Consider the following 19610-nt stretch of genomic DNA (forward strand, 5'->3'; position numbering starts at 1 on the left):
TGCACTGAGCCCTTTCCTGTTAACAATTGGGACAGACACAGAAAGCAGGACTAGTACTTCCTGGTTATACACTTATTTTGTAAAAATAGAATTAACATCACACCAACCAATGTGTAGATTTAAGAAAGTGGCCAGGTGGAGTGGCTCACGCCTGTAATCCCAGCACTTTGGGAGGGCGGGGTGGGTGGATCACGAGGTCAGGAGTTCAAGACCAGCCTGGCCAAGATGGTGAAACCCTGTCTCTACTAAAAATACAAAAATTAGCTGGGCGTGGTAGTGAGTGCCTGTAATCCCAGCTACTCGTGAAGCTAAGGCAGAGAATTGCTTGAACCCAGGAGGCAGAGGTTGCAGTGAGCCGAGATCACGCCACTGCATTCCATCCAGCCTGGGTGACAGAGCAAGACTCAAAAGTACGATTCTGGCTGTAGAGTTTTTCTTTTTTTTTTTTTTTTTTTTTTTTTGAGACGGAGTCTTGCTCTGTTGCCCAGGCTGGAGTGCAGTGGCGCCATCTCGGCTCACTGCAAACTCTGCCTCCCGGGTTCACACCATTCTCCTGCCTCAGCCTCCCGAGTAGCTGGGACTACAGGTGCCCACCACCACACCTGGCTAATTTTTGTTTTTGTATTTTTAGTAGAGACGGGATTTCACCGTGTTAGCCAGGATGGTCTCGATCTCCTGACCTTGTGATCTGCCTGCCTCGGCCTCCCAAAGTGCTAGGATTACAGGCGTGAGCCACCGTGCCTGGCCAGAGTTTTCTTTTTTTCCGTCTCAAAAAAAAAAGTGTCAGCTTTGTCAAGAGGTGAAGGAACTTGTTTTATTCTTTTATTATTATTATAATTTTTTTTTTTGAGACGGAGTCTTGCTCTGTCGCCCAGGCTGGAGTGCAGTGGCGCAATCTCAGCTCACTGCAAGCTCCGCCTCCCGGATTCAAGCCATTCTCCTGCCTCAGCCTCTCCGAGTAGCTGGGACTACAGGCGCCCACCACCATGCCCGGCTAATTTTTTTGTATTTTTAGTAGAGACGGGGTTTCACCGTGGTCTCGATCTCCTGACCTCGTGATCCGCCCGCCTCGGCCTCCCAAAGTGCCGGGATTACAAGCGTGAGCCACCCCACCCGGCCTTATTATTTTTTTAAGATAGAGATGGGGGTCTTAACTGTGTTGCCCAGGCTGGTCTCAAATTCCTGGTCTCAGGCAATCCTCCTGCCTCGGCCTCCCAAAGTGCTGGGATCACAGTTGTGAGCCACAGTACCCAGGCAAACTCCAGTTTTAGTTAAATTGTTTCAACTCATTTTTATGCTGAGTTCTGTAAAGTAGGTATTCTTGCTAAACAGAGTCCTGAAAATCAAACTATACAAGTAATAGGAAGTCCAGTAAGCTGTCTAGAGGAAAAAGTGTTTTAAATGGCAGTTAAATGAACGCAGCAAAGACCCGTCCTCCTCTGTGGCTTTCTCTGAGGCCCCATGAGGCCAAGCAGAAGCAGAATGGCTCTAGGCGCAGCCAGACTTTGAAAAGGAATCCTGGCCAGACTTGGTGGTTTATGCCTGTAATCCTAGCACTTTGGGAGGTCAAGGCAGGCAGATCACCTGAGGTCAAGAGTTCAAGACCAGCCTGGCCAACATGGCGAAACCCTGTTTCTACTAAAAATACAAAAATTAGCTGGGCGTGGTGGTAGGCGCCTGTAATCCCAGCTACTTGGGAGGCTGAGGCGGGAGAATCGCTCAAACCTGGGAGGCAGAGGTTGCAGTGGGCTGATATCTTGCCACTGTACTCCAGCCTGGGCCACACAGCAAGGCTCCGTCTCAAAAAAAAAAAAAAAAAAAAAGAATCCCAACCAGGTACTGGTGCAAGGTCAGAGACGTAGCCAATGGAGAGATTTATAGAAAGCTCATTGATGCTGAAAACATGGGTCTTTAAGAAAATTAGAATTCAGTTGAGACTACTTTCATTTGGGCAATGTTCATAAGCCCTTGCAGGGTGCTATGGCGATATTTTGATGCTGCTTATAGTCTTCTGAGGTTAACGCTTTTGTGGTGGGCACCGGTAGCAATAAAATGCAAATTTTATTGCATTTCTAATAAAATCTCTCCCACTTCAAGCAGGAAGCACTCACAAAAAACGCATATACATGTCAACATTGTGAGCTAATCAAAGTTTTTTTTTGTTGTTTTATTTTTTTTTTTTTTTTTTTGAGACAGAGTCTCGCTGTGTCACCCAGGCTGGAGTGCAGTGGCGCAATCTCGGCTCACTGCAAGCTCCGCCTCCCGGGTTCACGCCATTCTCCTGCCTCAGCCTCTCCGAGTAGCTGGGACTACAGGTGCCCGCCACCACGCCCGGCTAATTTTTTGTATTTTTAGTAGAGACAGGGTTTCACTGTGGTCTCGATCTCCTGACCTCGTGATCCGCCCGCCTCGGCCTCCCAAAGTGCTGGGATTACAAGCGTGAGCCACCGCGCCCGGCCGCTAATCAAAGTTTTAGAAATCAACTTCCACAGTGAAAGCCAATGTAGGCAGAAGGTTTATAACAGAATCCCCAGGCAGAGAAGTGAATTTCAGAGCATTTCAGGGAGGAAACTCCTCTGCACATGTCAGCATGTTTAACATTGATGATGGCAGGTTGTGTGCTGGCAGCTAGAGTCTGAGGCCACTGTCCAGGGTTCAGCATCAGTGGTTCCTGTTGCTGGTCATGGAGAGAGACAACTGGAAAGTCAGGTGTCTTCACGCTCTAACTAGAGCACAGGGATGGAGCATAGCCGTGCTAACCTTTGTTAACCCCTAGGACTTGTCAAGATGTTTAAGCAGTAGGAATGAGGAAACAACGTTGTGATTCAAGTAAGTGTAACTAGAAGTAAAAATTTTAAAACTTGTAAGCTCACTAAAGTGAAGCTCTGCAGACACGGTTCATATCCTGGTGGCTGAGGGCACATAACCAAGAACTTACACAAGCAACCCCAAGCCACAAAGATCCCAGCTGCTATGGTTGAGGGGTAACCCGCCAGCGCTGGAGCCAAGTCTTGGAGCTGCTGATCCAAAGTTAGCTCACTTCTGCAGAGGCTCCGAACCAGAGCAAAGAAATGGCCCAGTGCAAGGCCAGTGTGAGCCAAGAGTTGGCCATGTAATCAGTTCTGGCCCAACCAGGTTTGAAAGGTAGAGGAGCAGTACTGAGTTTTGGAGAGGGAAGGTTGGAACAAAGCCCTTTGCAGGCTACAAGCTTCATTTACTAGGCCAGGTCTTTCTGTGTGACTGTGCTTTGACTTTGGTCTGTTCATATGCATGGGGTAAATGTGGGACAGCCTCTGCAGCTTCACTGCCTGCTGGACGTGTGTCCAGGGCTGCCAGCTCTGGGCCCTTGGTCTGTTGGGGGTCACAAACTGAAATGGCCACAGGGCTATCTGGGCAGGCAACATAGATGACTGGGAATGGGGGACCCCTTCCGCACAGAGCAGGCTCTACTTAGTGGCTGCTGACAGGCTGCCCCATGAGGACGAAGGCCCAACATTACCTAATTTAATCTTCTAGAAGTCAGAATTCTGAATTTTTATGTCAACTCTAGACTTTTAAATGTTAGCCGCAGACCAAACCACAGCTGCAGGACGGGTCTGGTACGCAGGGCTCCCACTTTGCAGTCTCTGATCTGCAGGCTGAACGGCAAGAACTGTCTGGATCCCACAAACACCCCCAGCCAAACTTCTGAGGCCTTAAGGGGAGGAGGCCTTGCACACCTGACTGGAGAACAGGCCTAAGAACTGCAGCGTTCCTGTTTCCTGCTCTGCTTTAGAAAAGAGACAGAAAACCAGAGCGTCTTTTAATTGGAAGCAAGGGTGGCCCTTCAGAGTCTCAGTTAAGAGTCAAAGGTGAGATCACTTGGGTAGCTCAAGAAGGGAAAAGGATTTATTAGACCATTTCCAGGACAGGGACCAAGGGGCAGTGGCTGGGTTCAGTGTTCTCACACTCAGAGGAAGAAAAGGCAGTGGTGAACACCCGCCTGACTGCCTTCCCCTGATCTAAATGACACCATCTTCTTCCCCAAGGAAGACACGGCCCTGGATGCGAACCTAGGAGGGTGGGAATGGCTTATGTCACTCGGTCTTTGAGGCAGAGCTTGGGCTGGGGTTGCAGGGGCATCAGCCAATCTGCTCTCAAGGAGCAAAACTTGGGCGTAAAAGGAGTGGGCAGGGGGGCTAGCCGGCTGTCTGGAGGTCTGGGTGACCTGGCAGCATGGCTGCTCCCCCTACCCCACTCCTTGACGCTTCCAGGTGATTTTATCTTTATAAACAAGATGAAAATCCAAGCAGCATTAATTTAGGGGAACAAAAGATGGAAAAAAGGGGGGGGCAGAAGGAGCTGATGAGCATCCAGGAGAGGAGGAGGAAGGAAGAGCCCGTGTCCACGGTGTGCACCAGGGCAGCAGAGTGTCTCTGTGGCTGCAAGGCCCTTCCTTCTGGCTCCCTGGCAGGCGGCCAGACAGCAGAGGGGACTCTGTATTGACTTTGGGACAAGCCCTGGAGCCCTGTCGGGCTGTTGACATGGGGAGTGCCTGGATTTGCCCCAGTCAACCTCCCACCTTCACCATTGCCCAAGTGAAGGAGCTTTTAACTCTCTTGCCCAAAGTCCTCTGAGAATTTCTTCACTTTCAGGAGGTCGTCTGCGTTCACCGTGGGCCGGGTGGTGGCCAGAGACCGCAGCATGTCTGACTGTGAAGGCAAGAGTATGTGCCTGAGCAGGAGCCAGGCTCCAGGTCCCCAACCTCCCCTCAGCACACAACAGGCACAGTTGAGGGTGGGAAGAGGTCTGCCTTCAAGGCCACCCCAGAGGCCCGCTTGAATCTGCCTATGGCAGGGACCCTCTTCCCTCTCGAGGCAGCTCAGATGGGCCTCCTCCTGGTCTCAGAATCTAAGCTCCATCATCTCCTAACTCCCCTTAGGAACTTGCTTGCCTTTTTTTTTGAGACGGAGTCTCACTGTTGCCCAGGCTGGGGTGCAGTGGCACGATCTTGGCTCACTGCAACCTCCACCTCCTCGGTTCAAGTGATTCTCGTGCCTCAGCCTCCCAAGTAGCTGGGACTACAGGCATGTGCCACCACACATGGCTGATTTTTGTATTTTTAGTAGAGACGGGGTTTCACTGTGTTGGCCAGGCTGCTCTTAAACTCCTGACCTCAGGTGATCTGCCCACCTCGGACTCCCAAAGTGCTGAGATTATAGGTGTGAGCCACCACGCCCGGCCAGTAGCTTTCTTAACTGCATACCCCTAACACCAACCATAAGGGCAGACACTTGCCAGGATGGCACAGGCCTTAATGAGAAGGCCAGGCTATGCAGATGAGGGGCTGCCTTTGCAACTACATCACAGTAAGCCGTCTTGACACATTCACTGCCTCACTGCACCACAAAGCCAAACCCATGGATTGATGTATTATCTGGACCTGACTTTACTTGCTAAAGAATATAAAATGCAGGCTAGGTGTGGTGGCTCATGCTTGTAATCCTAGCACTTTGGGAGGCCATGTTGAGAGGATCACTTGAGCCCAGCAGTTTGAGACTGGCCTGGGCAACAGGCGAGGCCCTGTTTCTAAAAAAAAAAGAAAAAAAAAAGGAAAAAGGAAAAATTAGCTGGGCATGATGGTGTGTGGCTGTTGCTACTCAGGAGGCTGAGGTGGGAGGATTGTGTGAGGTCGAGGCTGTAGTGAGCCATCACTGCATCCAGCCTTTCTCTAGATGTACAAAATGCTAATGCTGCCACCTGCATCCTGGGCCCCCAATGAGTGTAATGCCAGCTTCCCTGAGCTACAAAGGCCATTCTCAACAGCCCAGGACATAGAAGAAGACTATTTTTTATTTTTGAGACAGTCTCGCTCTGTCACCCAGGCTGGAGTGCAGTGGCCCAATCTCTGCTCACTGCAACCTCTGCCTCCCAGCTTCAAGAGACTCTTCTGCCTCAGCCTACCGAGTAGCTGGGACTACAAGTGCACACCACCACGCCCGGCTAATTTTTGTATTTTTAGTAGAGACGGGGTTTCTCCATATTAGCTAGGCTGGTCTTGAACTCCTGACCTTGTGATCCGCCCACCTTGGCCTCCCAAAGTGCTGGGATTACAGGCATGAGCTACCATGCCCGGCCTGGAGAAGACTCTCTTTATTCTGGACCCATGCCCCCAATTTTCTGGGCTCTGTGCAGCCCTCTTCCCTCCCCTGCCAGTCACTTACCATGCAAACCACAGGCTCTAAGAGTTTGTCCCCAGGGACATCCATCCAAGTCATCTCCATGGCTCCTGGGTCCCCTGGTGAGCATGGAGTCAGGAGGTCATCAATCATCATGCTGGGGTTGGTGCGAGAGGGGCCACAGACCTGAAACCAAATGGATCTGACTGGAGCAGCTGCCCCTCAGTGTCAGAGGGGCTGGACCCCCTGGGTCTCTTAAGGAAGTCCCAAAGAGAATGCTCTCTGGGTCCCTAGCATCTGAGGAGGACGGGCTCCTTCAGAACTCGGGCTGGGTGGTCTGAGCGACTCATGATTTGCATGCGATTCTGGCAATCTGTAGCCCGGATGCCTTGATGTCTTCCTCATTAATACTGTCACGTCTCACCAGGAATACAGTGACATTAAACGTGTGATATGGTTTGGTTGTGCCCCCACCCACATTTCAACTTGAACTGTATCTCCCAGAATTCCCACAAGTTGTGGGAGGGACCCGGGGAGGGGGTAACTGAGTCATGGGGGCTGGTCTTTCCCGTGCTATTCTCGTGATAGTGAAGTCTCACGAGATCTGATGGGTTTATCAGGGGTTTCCACTTTTGCTTCTTCATTTTCTCTTGCCGCCAGCATGTAAGAAGTGCCCTTGGTCTCCCACCATGATTCTCGAGGCCTCCCCAGCCATGTGGAACTGTGAGGCCAATTAAACCTCTTTTTCTTCCCAGTCTCGGGTATGTCTTTATCAGCAGCATGAAAATGGATTAATACAAAGTGGTTTTCCAACTGAAGTCCGCTGCCTTGGCAAAACATTCCCCCAGTGTCCACAAGGCTCATTCCTTCACCCCTTCACCTCCTGTCTCAGGTATCACCCCAGTGCCATCTGCCCTTCCCTCCATGCCTGAGACACCTCTCTCCTAACCCTGCTCCATCCCCATCCTCCTCTGAGAAATTCACTGTTGATTGTCTCCCCCCCAAGAACAGAGGGTCTAGGGTTTTTGTCTGTTGGTCACTCATATCTTCCCAGCACTTAGGACAGTGCCAGGCACACAGGAGGACCCACAGCAAACACTCAGCAGAGATCTGCTGAATGAATAGACAGGTCTTCCTGGTCATTTTATATCCAACACTTTCCAAACACTGATGATTTGGTGTCCACCCCGCACAAGAGCACACAGTGCTGACGGAGGAGGCCGCAGCAGGGTTAAGACGGTAAAGTGGCCCTGTCCTCTGCTTTCACACACCCTGAGATGGCCACACTCCAGAAGAGCTGCAGGGAGGGGACAGTGGGTGCAGCCCCCATGGCACTGGCCCTCAGCTCTCCAGGAGGCCTCAGAGACTGTGTCACCTGAGCAGCTGGCGAGCAGGACCAGGAGCTGGGGAAAAAAAATGAACATCCCGCTCATATTATGAGATTTTCTCAGCAGTGGCCGCAGGCACTCACCTTTTTGAAGTGTGTGGCCGACTGCACCTTCCTCACGGGCTGCATGAGGGAGTCCCGCACGATGATGCTGATGTCTGCGCCCGAGTAGCCTTCCGTCTTCCGGGCCAGCTCGTGGATGTTTGCATCCGTGAGGTTGTGGGGAGTGCTCCCGAGATGCAACCGGAACATCTGGGCGCGGGCAGCTTCCTCCGGCAGGGGGATATAAATGCGCTTTTCAAACCTAGAGGGCCCAGCACACGGCAGGAGTTGACAGCTGATGATGGAATGGTATTCACGGAAGGGAAGGCACAAAGATTTGAGTGAAATGGACGCACTTCATGGGCCAGTGATGCTGGCGGCACATCCTCAACAAGCCAGCCTCACAAAGGGCTCTGCTTGGCAGGCAGACGGGAAGACTCCAAGGAAAAGGGGCCAGGGCCAGGCCGCACCCAGGCTGCCAGCAGCAGGCAGACCATGACCGTGGCGGGAGGAAGCCTCCAGCCCTGGCTCCTGGGGAAGACTCACCTCCTCCTGATGGCCGAATCCAACACCCATGGGATGTTTGTGGCTCCAAGAACCAGAGTCCCATCATTGTTATTCCCCACCCCTGTGGAGAAAGGAAGACAAAGATCCAGACTCTGGACACCTGCACGGGTTAGTTGAAACCTGGGGACAGACCCCGGGGGCTTTGTGTGTCAGCAATTGAAGGCATCCCTATGCCACCCACCACTGGCAGGGTCCCAAGTGAGATTAAACCACGTCTTGGTCTGGCTGTGCCAGGTGAGACCTATGGCACTGCCTGCCATGGAAGAGGTGGAGTGGCCCGCGAGGCAGAGGCCTCAGGCACCTCTTGGGAATTGAGGTCCACTTGTGGCCTGAGGACAACCAAATCCAGCCGCAGCTCAGAATAAAGCCCAGGGTTGGCTTTAGGTGCAACAAGAACCAAGGAGGCCCTGGGCCAGGCACACACCCTGCATCTGGACCAAGAACTCCGTTTTGATCCTCCGGGCAGCCTCACTCTCATTTTCATTTCGGGACCCGCAGAGGGAATCCACCTCGTCGATGAAGATGATGGAAGGCTTGTGCTGCCTGGCCAGCTCAAACAGGTTCTTGACCAGCCTGTGAAGGTGTGAAAGGGGGTGAGGACAAGACGTTCACGTCCGTGCCCGCCTGGGCTCCTGGCACTTCCCTCTTCTCACCCTTCCCACAGGGAGGCACAGGCCACGGTCATGCTGGGATTGCGCAAAACATGGTGAGGAGCCCTCGGGCCACACTGCACCAAGAGGAGGAGCACACCTTGGTGTCAGCCCCAAACGCAGAGCCTCAATCCCAGGAGCCCCATGCGCTAGCTCTGCACTTGGGACACGTCAGTCCCCTTCTTCCGAGCCTGTCTCATCATATGCAAAACAGGAGTCTGTGGGGAACCATGTCCCTCACACATTGCCCCAACAGGGACCACTACCCAGACCCCAAAAATATCACTTCCTTTCCCTTCTCTTCTAGAGCACTTCACCTCTCCCAGGTCCCTTCCACCTTCACTTGTCTTTGTTGGGACAGTGTCTCAGCCAATAAGCTAGCGACACACTGCTCTTGGGTACCCTCCCTGAAAAGCAAACCGCTCCTCCGGGAGGTGATTCTACAGGGTGGGCTGCTGGGTCACTAGCAGTGCCGGGGTTGCTGGCAGAGCATGGCCTGGTGGCCGACTTACTTTTCACTCTCCCCCAGCCACTTGGACATCAGATCTGAGGAGGACACAGAGAAGAAGGTGGAGTTGTTGGCCTCTGTTGCCACGGCTTTGGCCAGGTAGGATTTGCCTGTGCCAGGGGGTCCGAACAGCAGAATCCCCCGCCAGGGGGTGCGCTTGCCTGCAACAGAGAATCCACAGAAGTGAGGCCTCCTGACTAGGGAAAGGAATAGGAAAAGAAGAGGGTCTCGAGTCCCATACATACAGCAAGAGAGGGCATTCTGTGAAACAACGGACTCTACCAGCAAACGAGTGATAGAAGCTACATTCCCTGCTGTGCCCTGTGCTATGACCCCAATACCTTGCACAGTGCCCCTGCTGTGACCCCATGACCTTGCACAGTGACACCGGCTGGCACTGCTTCCTGATCCTGCCCACCCTGTGAGGTAATCGTCATCTCATAGCTCCAGCCACAGCAGTGTCGTGGACACCAGCGAGCAGCCAGGCCTGGCCCTCTGCAGGCCATGGGAGCTGAGTCGCCACTGACTCCCAGGTGCCTCGGAGTGGCAGCCCTGCGGAAGCCTGGAATTTTTACACTGGGGCTTGAAATGGCTCAACTCTCACCTGTGAACAAGTGTGGGAATTTGATTGGCAAAATGACAGCTTCTTTGAGGGCCTCCTTGGCCCCCTCCAGCCCGGCCACGTCGTTCCACCGTATGTTGGGCTTCTCCATCACAACGGCACCTGCAAGAGGGAGGCCAGCCCGGACCCGGCCAAGGGGCATGAGCCAACCCAGCAGCAGACCCACTCGCATCCCCTGCCGCTGCCACAGGGCCGCGAGCCACTTACCCATCAGCTGTTCTTGCAGTTTCTTTTTCTCCGGATTATCCCCTTCACTGTCACTGTCACTGCTGGGAAAGGAGACGGAAAGTCACAAGCTGGCCCTTCAGCCTGGAGCACAGAGGTGTTCCCAGCAAGTCCAGGTTCTGCTGCCTGCACGCTGGTTAAGGAACGAAGCCTTCCTGGCTTAACAGTGCCGTGTGGCCGGGCGCGGTGGCTCACGCTTGTAATCCCAGCACTTTGGGAGGCCGAGGCCGAGGCGGGCGGATCACGAGGTCAGGAGATCGAGACCACGGTGAAACCCCGTCTCTACCAAAAATACAAAAAAAATTAGCCGGGCGTGGTGGCGGGCGCCTGTAGTCCCAGCTACTCGGAGAGGCTGAGGCAGGAGAATGGCGTGAACCCGGGAGGCGGAGCTTGCAGTGAGCCAAGATCGCGCCACTGCACTCCAGCCTGGGTGACAGAGCAAGACTCCGTCTCAAAAAAAAAAAAAAAAAAAAAGAAAAACAGTGCCGTGTGACCCACAAGCAAGTACTTCAGTGACATTTGGGTGGATGCTCTCAGCAGCTCACCTCAGGACCCCCCCAGCAAACACTCCTATAACCCGCCCTGTTTCTTCGTGGAGGGGATGGGAATCCGGGTCGGCCTTCTCCTGAAGACCGTAAGGGAAATGTGCTTCAGCTGGACCTAAAGAGCAGCCCAGGCCAGGTGCAGTGGCTCACCCCTGTAATCCCAGCACTCTGGGAGGCTGAGGCGGGAGGATTGCTTGAGCCCAGGAGTTTGAGACCAGCCTGGGAAACAGCAAGATCCTGTCTTTACAAAAAACACAAAATTAGCCAGGCATGGTGGCACGCACCTATGGTGCCAGCTACTTGGGAGGCAGAGGTTGCAGTTAACCAAGATCGCACCACTGCACTCCAGCCTGGGAGACAGTGAAGCCCTGTCTGGGGGGGAAAAAAAAAAAGAGCAGACAGTCAAGCAACGTAGCTGCCAGAAGCCTTTTTTTTTTTTGAGATGGAGTGTTGCTTTGTTGCCCAGGCTGGAGTGCGATGACACAATCTCAATCTCAGCTCACTGGAACCTCCGCCTCCCGGGTTCAAGTAATTCTCTGGCCTCGGCCTCCCGAGTAGCTGGGATTACAGGCACATGCCACAATGCTTGGGTAATTTTTTTTTTTTTTCTTTTTTTAAGATGGAGTCGGCCGGGCATGGTGGCTCACGCCTGTATTCCCAGCACTTTGGGAGGCCGAGGCGGGCGGATCACGAGGTCAGGAGATCAAGACCATCCTGGAGAACATGGTGAAACCCCATCTCTACTAAAAATACAAAAAAAATTAGCTGGGCGTGGTGGTGGGCGCCTGTAGTCCCAGCTACTCGGGAGGCTGAGGCAGGAGAATGGCGTGAACCCGGGGGGCGGAGCTTGCAGTGAGCCGAGATCACGCCACTGCACTCCAGCCTGGGAGACAGCGAGACTCCGTCTCAAAAAAAAAAAAGTCGGAGTCTCACTCTGTCGCCCAGGCTGGAGTGCAGTGGCTCGATCTCGGCTCACTGCAAGCTCCGCCCCCCGGGTTCACGCCATTATCCTGCCTCAGCCTCCCGAGTAGCTGGGACTACAGGTGCCCGCCACCATGCCTGGCTAATATTTTGTATTTTTAGTAGAGATGGGGTTTCACAGTGTTAGCCAGGATGGTCTCGATCTCCTGACCTCGTGATCCACCCGCCTCGGCCTTCCAAAGTGCTGGGATTACAGGCATGAGCTACCGCGCCCGGCCTATTTTTTTGTATTTAAATAGAGACAGGATTCACCATGTTGGCCAGGCTGGTTTTGAAATCCTGACCTCAAGTGATCTGCCCACCTCGGCCTCCCAAAGTGCTGGAATGACAGGTGTGAGCCACCGCACCCCGCACCAGAAGCTTTTTGTAGAGACTTAGGGACAGCATGTGCCCCTGACTCCAAAGCAGCCACTGCCAAAGGACAGAGGAGAAGGCAAAACCGAAATCAAAAGGGAACTCCTGGGGAGAACGCAGCCACTGCTGTCACCCAGGGCTCCTTCCTCCCTGGATGGAATTTGTCATCCTCAAAACTTTAATCCTTCTTGGAGATCTCTGGCCTCCACCCCTGCCTCGCCAGACCTCTCCCTCTGCGGATGAGAACCCAGTGTGGACCCTCCATCCAGGAGGAGGCCTCACCTCTGGTGAGGCAGCTGACACCACCCACCCCTCTCCTGCCTGGGGGACCCCCTTACTTCCCCTCCCACGCCTCTGAGATACCACCAGCATTTGTGTTCACATGACTAGGATCACCGTGGTGGGCGAACCCGGGACCTGGGGTGAGAGGCTGTGGAGTGGACCCTGGGTGGGGAATCAGGGCCACCCACCCTGCATTGGGGGTCCAGGCTCCACCCTGTGCCACCTCGGCAGGGCTCCTAACCCAAGCAGGCCGTCCCACCTGTTGGAGGCAGGTGACTCTTTGACAGTCACAGCAGCTGGCACTCTGCGTGCTCTCGTGTGCCAAGCTCCAAGGGCACTGCCCACGTCATCTCACTGCTCCCTGCGGCAACGCTCGGAGGGGAGTTCCACGACCTCCCCCCTTCCAAGATGTGGAGATGGTAGGCACACGGGGTCCTGGCACTAGGCTGGGAGGCGACAAAGCTGGGGTCCTGTCCTGAGCGGCTCTACGATCGGCACCAAGCTCCCCGTCTCCCCATGGCTTGTGGGTCAGATCCAATGAGAAGGAGAACACCGAAGGGCTCCAGGCCATGCTCCCTGAAAGGAGCTGCTGGCACTGTCATCCCTGCACTACAAGGACCATTCCCACAGGGAAGTCCAAGGCAGCATGAGCACCAGGAATGATGGGGAGCCGTGAGGAGGGCGCAGGCGCCTGGGCAGACACCGCAGACACTCACCCCTTGCCCTCACTCTGGTTCTCTTTGACTGGCTTCTTGCCGTGTTTCTCTTTGCTTCGTAAATAATCCTTCAGCTTCTCAGCCCGGTCTAGGTACTGCACGCATTTGGCTCGAATGCTCTCCTTGGCCTTGTCGCTGTGGGCCTCATCTGTGAAAGGGAACACAGAGGGGTCCCTGTGAGGCTTATGCGCCACCCCCTCCCCTCCCCTCCCCTCCCCTCTGGAGTGCGGCAGCCTGAGGACCCCGCGCACGTGACTCACACTTGATGGCATGGAGGAAGTACTCCACCGCATGCTGGTACAGCCGCAGCGCCTCCTCGTAGTTCTTGGCTTTGTCCTCTTCTGTGGCTTTCGTCACCAGATCAATGGCTTTCTGGAAAGGCAAAGCAAATGGCTCAGTGCTTCCTCGGAGACGTGGAAAGTCCCTGGGGTCACAGGCATGGGGATGAAACATGATGAGGGATGCCGCTGGGCCTGTGGATTTATTGCTTGCGGGCCGTTTCATTGGCCTACTTTTTCAACATCGGCTAGAAAGGCCTTCAAAGGAGGCTTTAAAAACCAGCCGGCCGTCTTCACAATAAGTTCAGACGGTTAAAAGCCACGCTCTGGATTTCAGCAAGTGGAAACCTGACCTAATATCTCAGGTCAGGGCTCAAGGGGCGAGTTCACGGAACCTTCTATTCTGCTGCCTCAAGGGAAAGAGAAACAGACCCGAGCTGAGAGCCTGGCAGAAGGGACATGCGGGAGCAAGTGGCTGCTGGTTTGTTTAGCAAGGAGGCCAGAAACTGCACCCGGCCTTGGCCAGAGAAGAGCCAGCCAGAAGGAAAGTCCTGCCCAGACTGCAAGTTTGTACAGGATACACTGAAAGCCCTCTCTCCTCCTCCTACTGGCTCCACGCAGCTTGCTTCTCCAGGCTGCAGAGAGAAGATAGTTTCCTTCGCTGTCTAAAGTGACACCCCGGGAAGGGACGCTTACACACAAGGCTCCACATAGCAGTAGCTCCAGTAAGAAAAGTACTTGCTTGCTCCGTGCTGCCAACAGAAGGGAACTATGTCCCTCTGGAACCTTCTAAGAGCTCTGTAGAGTGAGTGTTTTTGGGAATCTCATAAATCCTGTAGGCCAGTGCCCTAGGCTGAACTGAAAGCACCTACGTGGTTTTATTTATTATTATTATTTTTTGAGACAGAGTCTTACTCTGTCATCTAGGCCAGAGTGCAGTGGTGTGATCTCGGCTCACTGCAGCCTCCACCTCCTGGGTTCAAGTGATTCTCCTGCCTCAGCCTCCCCAGTAGGTGGGATTACAGGTGCCCACCATCACATCGGACTAATTTTTGTATTTTTAGTAGAGACAGAGTTTCACCATGTTGGCCAGGCTGGTTTCGAACTCCTGACCTCAAGTGATCCACCCGCCTCAGCTTCCAAAGTGCTGGGATTACAGGCATGAGCCACCGCGACCAGCCAATAAAGCACCTACATGGTTTTAAAACCTGGTTTTAAAAACCACAGCTTCACCAACGCCTGCAGGAAGCATGACCAGAATTCTCCTCCTCAGATCCCGGACCAGTTACCAGGCAGACAATCCCACCACAGACCCACAGTTCCAGGCACAGCAAACAATAAACCTCCTGACCGGCTCTTGGCAGGGCCGGGGCATTTGTTCAGCCCTCTCTCATCTCCAAGGAAGAAGTCTCCGAAAGAAACACACACAGACAGTTCAACAAAACAGGCCGGGGGAGGCTGGGCCGGGCTGATGTGAAATGAACTCAGTGGATTGAAGAGATGAGAAGAGGGGTGAGTGCTGGCCATTATTTTCAAGCCTCTGCCCCCTCTACTACCTATAATGAATGGCTGGGAGCCCCAGACCTTCTTGGAAATGAGCTTAGGCACAGGCTGCCCCTGTCTGCCCTCTTCTGTGTGATATTCCTTCAGATGAGACAGGAAGGCAGTGCTCCTCTCCCTGGTAGCTTCTTTTCTCCAGAACAAACATCCCCAGTACCTTGGACTTTTTCACTCTCCGTAGCTTCATGCTTGGGTCTATCCTTAGAACAATACTGAAGGTGTTCTTTGTCCCATAAGGAGCAGCACTGACCCATCCTCTCCCTCATTCTGGAAACTCTAGTAATGCACCTAAGAGTGCACTGGGGCTGGGCGCGGTGGCTCATGCCTGTAATCCTAGCACTTTGGGACACTGAAGCGGGCGGATCATGGGAGGTTAGGAGATTGAGAGCATCCTGGCTAACACAGTGAAGAATCATCTCTATTAAAAATACAAAAAGTTAGCCGGGCGTGGTGACGCGTGCCTGTAGTCACAGCTACTTGGGAGGCTGAGGCAGAAGAATTGCTTGAACCCGGGAGGCGGAGGCTGCAGAGAGCCGAGATCGTGCCAGAGCGAGAGTCCATCTCAAAAAAAAAGAGTGCACTGGACTTTTCTGGCAACCACATACAGTTTTTCACACATAGGGGGGTCCAAGTTTCAATGGAGAGAAACAGTTTTACAGAACAGGAGGGTAAGGTGACAAACTGCCAGCCCCGCTGCATCTCTAGTAACACGTATGGCAAAAGATGAGGATGAAAGAAAAGAGTGCTAATGGGGGCTGGCAAACGCTTACTGTAAAGGACCAGATGGTAAATAATTTAGGATTTGCCAGCCAGCCAATCTCTGTAGCAACGACTCAACTCTACCTTGGTGGCACAAAAGCGGCTGTAGACAGTATATCAATAAATGAACAGGGATGTGTTCCAATAAAACTTTATTTATAGACCTTGAAATGTGAATTTCATAGGATTTTCATATGTCATGAAATACTTTTTTTTCAAGCCATTTAAAAAATGTAAAAACCTATGACATTATGTTAAGTCATCATGAAAGAAGCCCGCCACAAAGGACCACCTATTGTATGACTCCATTTATATAAAGTGGGTTTCTCTGTAGGCAAACCCACAGAGAAAAAAAGTAGATTAGTGGTTGCCCAGGGCTGGGAGACAGAGGTGTTAGGGGTGAGGGGTTGCTTTTGGAGGTGATGAAAATGTTCTAAAAAGTGATTGTGGTGATGGTCACACAACCATGAATATACTAAAAGCACTGAATTATACACTGTAAATGGGTGAGTTGCGCTGGGCAGTGGCTCATATCTGTAATCCCAGCACTTTGGGAGGCCGAGGTGGGCAGATCACACTTGAAGTCAGGAGTTCGAAACCAGCCTGGCCAACATGGTGAAACCCGTCTCTACTAAAAATACAAAAAAATATTAGCTGGGCATGATGGCAGTGCCTGTAATCCCAACTACTCGGGAGGCTGAGGCAGGAGAATCACTTGAACCCAGGAAGCAGAGGCTGCAATGAGTTGAGATTGTGCCACTGCACTCCAGCCTGGGTGACAGAATGAGACTGTCTCAAAAAAAAAAAATTAATAAAAATAAAAATATATAACGGGTGAGTTATACGATAAGCATGCAAGTTATACCTTAATAAAGCTGTGTTTAGGCCAGGCCCGGTGGCTCATACCTGTAATCCCAGCACTCTGGGAGGCCGAAGTGGGCATATCACCTGAGGTCAGGAGTTCAAGACCAGCATGGCCAACACGGTGAAACCCCGTCTCTACTAAAAATACAAAAATTAGCCAGGCATGGTTGCGGGTGCCTGTAATCCCAGCTACTCAGGAGGCTGAGGCAGGAGAATCGCTTGAACCCGAGAAGCGGAGGCTGCAGTGAGCCGAGATCACACCACTACACTCCAGTCTGGGCGACAGAGACTCCGTCTCAAAAAACTAAATAAATAAAATTAAAAAATAAATAAAGCTGTGTTTAAAACTGAAAAACATTCTTGGTTCACAGGCCATAAAAAACCTGCCTGGGCAGACGGGATCTGCGGCTTCTGCTGGTGGATGGTGGGATCTGCCTATGGACTCTAATTCCTAACCTGGTACCCAGCTCACTCCATGTCTGCTCCTATTTCTGCCCTCCTCCACCTCCAGGTCTCTGCTACTGGAACTCTGATGTCCCTTTTTCCATGAAGTCTTGCCTAACTCTCCCAGGCACTTTGTTGGTTGTCACTTAATGGACACCTACTATGTGCCAGCCATACGTCAAGAATGCTTTACCGTAATTATTCAATTTAAAGCTATCATCACAACAACCTAGAGGGCATTACCCCATTTTACAGACCAGGAAACTCGAGAACCGAAGATGAAGAAAAAAAAAAAAAAAAACTAGCCCAAGGTCACTTGCTGGTGAGTGGCAGAGCTGAGATTCAAACCCCAGGATGAGGCCTGAGCATGTTGATCTCTTCTGGCCCCGCAGGACTGACAGCACCTACAGGGTGGGTCAGTCGTTCACCCAGGTGGCGCCATCCCAGCACCACCCTGCAGGATCTAGGGAATGAATGAAGGGTCGCTGGCCGAGAAGAGGAAGTCGAAGATTGGGGAAGGGCCGGGGCTTGTTCGAAGTGGAGTCGAGGGACTTCCAGGACCCGGGACAGGAGAGGAGGGAGCGAGCATCGCTGTATGAGCGCCCAGCCGGACCCCGGGCAGAGCTTCCCAAGGGTGCCTGTGCGGCTCGCGTGAGGCTGATCCCCACGGCGGTACCGGGGCGCGGGGTACACGAAGCGGCCCTAGGGCTGGGCCAGCCGGGCAGGGCTGGAGGGCCTGAGGGCGGAGATGCCACCCGGCTCCAAGCGCGTGGAAACAGACACGGGCGGAAGCGGCGAGGGGGCGGACGGGGCGGGGTCGCGAGGCCGGGGCTGGGAGGCGCCCACCTGACCACCCGCCCGCCGCCCGGTTCTGCGGCCCACAGGCCCCGCTGCCTTCGGCCTCCGAAGTCGGGCCGGGCCGCACCAGGTACCTGGAGGGTTGACGTTGTCATTTCATCTCCTGGGTCCGCCCCACACCCCGCGGCGCTGCTTGCGGCCTCGGTCCGGCCCCGGGGAGCCGAGGTACTGGGTCCGGCGCGGGGAGCCCAGCTGTGGGCGCTGAGCGCGGTGCGCGGGCAGGGCGGCCGCTCGCAGCGGGAGCCGAGTCCGAGGGCAAGCGAGGAGAGCAGCCCAGAGCGGTCGGGCCCGAGCCGAGCGGCTGCCCCCTAGCGGCCCCGGCCCACACTGCAGGCACCGCTCCCTGCCGCGGCGAGGGCAGGGGGCGGTTCGAGAGGCGGGACGGACTGGGGGCGAGGAGGTGGGACTAGGGCGAAACGGACAGGGGGCGGGGACGCGGTGGGTGGGACAAGGCCGGGGCGGGGCCTGGCGGGACCTACGTTCTCAGGGTGGGGCCAGGGGCGGAGCGGGGTAGAATCCGGAAATCCTGACCTCGCTCGAAATAACAACGCACACTGGGCAGTTTTATTCTCACAATAAAACGAACTTATCAGAGCTTTGGTTTCTCCATGTTTAATACTGCACGATCATAATTAGCACCTGCCTTGTCTGGCCTTTGTGGGGAATAAATGAGCTAGCTAATGTAAACAGAGAGTGCCCCACACTGGTGGGACGCCGCTAAGTGTTCAAAGCCAGTTTTGTTTTGCTTTGATTGGTTGACTATTGATTGATACGGAGTCTTGATAGTGGCATGATCTTGGCTCATTGCGACCTCTGCCTCCTGGGTTCAAGAGATTCTCCTGCTTCAGCCTCCCGAGTAGCTGGGATTACAGGCATGCACACCTACTGTGTGCAGCGTTGTGTGCTAGTTTCTGGGGATACAATGATCAAAACAGTCCTAGGGCTGGGTGTGGTGGCCCACGTCTGTAATCCCAGCACTTTGGGAGGCCGAGGTGGGCGGATCACAAGGTCAGGAGATCGAGACCATCCTGGCTAACATGGTGAAACCCCGTCTCTACTAAAAATACAAAAAATTAGCCAGGCATGGTGGCAGGTGCCTGTAGTCCCAGCTACTTGGGAGGCTGAGGCAGGAGAATGGCGTGAACCCGGGAGGCGGAGCTTGCAGTGAGCCGAGATTGCGCCACTGCACTCCAGCCTGGGCGACAGAGCGAGACTCCGTCTCAAAAAAAAAAAAAAAAAAAAAAACACACAAACAAAAAAAACGCAGCAGAGACAAGTGATCCATTTGTCCACAAGTCTATCCTGTGAGAGAAAAAAAATGGAGGGCAACAAACATCCAAGTTGAGGCTGGGTATGGGGGCTCATGCCTGTAATCCTAACACTTTGGGAAGCCAAGGCAGGCCGATTGCTTGGGCCTAGGAGTTCGAGAACAGCCTGGGCAACAGATGAACCCCCATCGCTACAAAAAATAAAAAATGTATCTCGGCATGGTGGCGCACACCTGTGTCCCAGCTACTCTTAAGCTGAGTTGGGAGAATTGCTGGAGCCTGGGAGGTCGAGGCTGCAGTGAGCCGTGACCGGGCCACTGTAGTCCACTATGGGCAATGAAGCAAGACCCTGCCTCCAAAAAAAAAAAAAAACCAAAAAACTGGCACACCTTAATGTCTCTTCACAAAATGCTAATTAAATACAAAGGAGAGGCCAGGCGCGGTGGCTCACGCCTATAATCCCAGTACTTTGGGAGGCTGAGGCGGGTGGATCACCTGAGGTCATCAGGAGTTCAAGACCAGCCTGGCCAACATGGTGAAAC

General features: G+C 53.5%; 1 protein-coding gene across 2 annotated transcripts; it reads right to left on the bottom strand.

Moving 5' to 3' along the window:
- Positions 1–3861: 3861 nt before the first annotated feature.
- VPS4A (vacuolar protein sorting 4 homolog A) lies at positions 3862–18166 on the bottom strand. 2 transcript variants are annotated; one of them, XM_055297788.2, is made up of 11 exons: positions 17875–18166; positions 13298–13409; positions 13038–13185; positions 10142–10203; positions 9917–10036; positions 9317–9473; positions 8579–8727; positions 8134–8215; positions 7630–7849; positions 6204–6344; positions 3862–4691 (listed from the first exon to the last, which is right to left on the bottom strand). In XM_055297788.2, exons 1-11 carry the CDS (start codon positions 17893–17895, stop codon positions 4590–4592), a joined length of 1314 nt encoding a protein of 437 aa, XP_055153763.1. In that variant the 5' UTR covers positions 17896–18166; the 3' UTR covers positions 3862–4589. The 2 variants fall into 2 exon arrangements, with proteins under 2 accessions (XP_055153763.1, XP_055153764.1); XM_055297789.2 differs by having other exon boundaries at positions 10142–10200; positions 17875–18124.
- Between the last annotated feature and the right edge of the window lie 1444 nt (positions 18167–19610).

This window comes from Symphalangus syndactylus, chromosome 11 (assembly GCF_028878055.3).
Source record: "Symphalangus syndactylus isolate Jambi chromosome 11, NHGRI_mSymSyn1-v2.1_pri, whole genome shotgun sequence".
Taxonomy (NCBI): Eukaryota; Metazoa; Chordata; class Mammalia; order Primates; family Hylobatidae; genus Symphalangus; species Symphalangus syndactylus.

Coding starts and splice junctions, on each gene's coding strand:
- VPS4A (XM_055297788.2), bottom strand. CDS start 17,895: ATGACAACGTCAACCCTCCAG. Junction 10,204..13,037: donor AACCAGAGTGAGGGCAAGGG/GTGAGTGTCTGC, acceptor CTCCTTTCCCAG/CAGTGACAGTGACAGTGAAG. Junction 8,216..8,578: donor GTTCTTGGTCCAGATGCAGG/GTGTGTGCCTGG, acceptor CTTTCTCCACAG/GGGTGGGGAATAACAATGAT.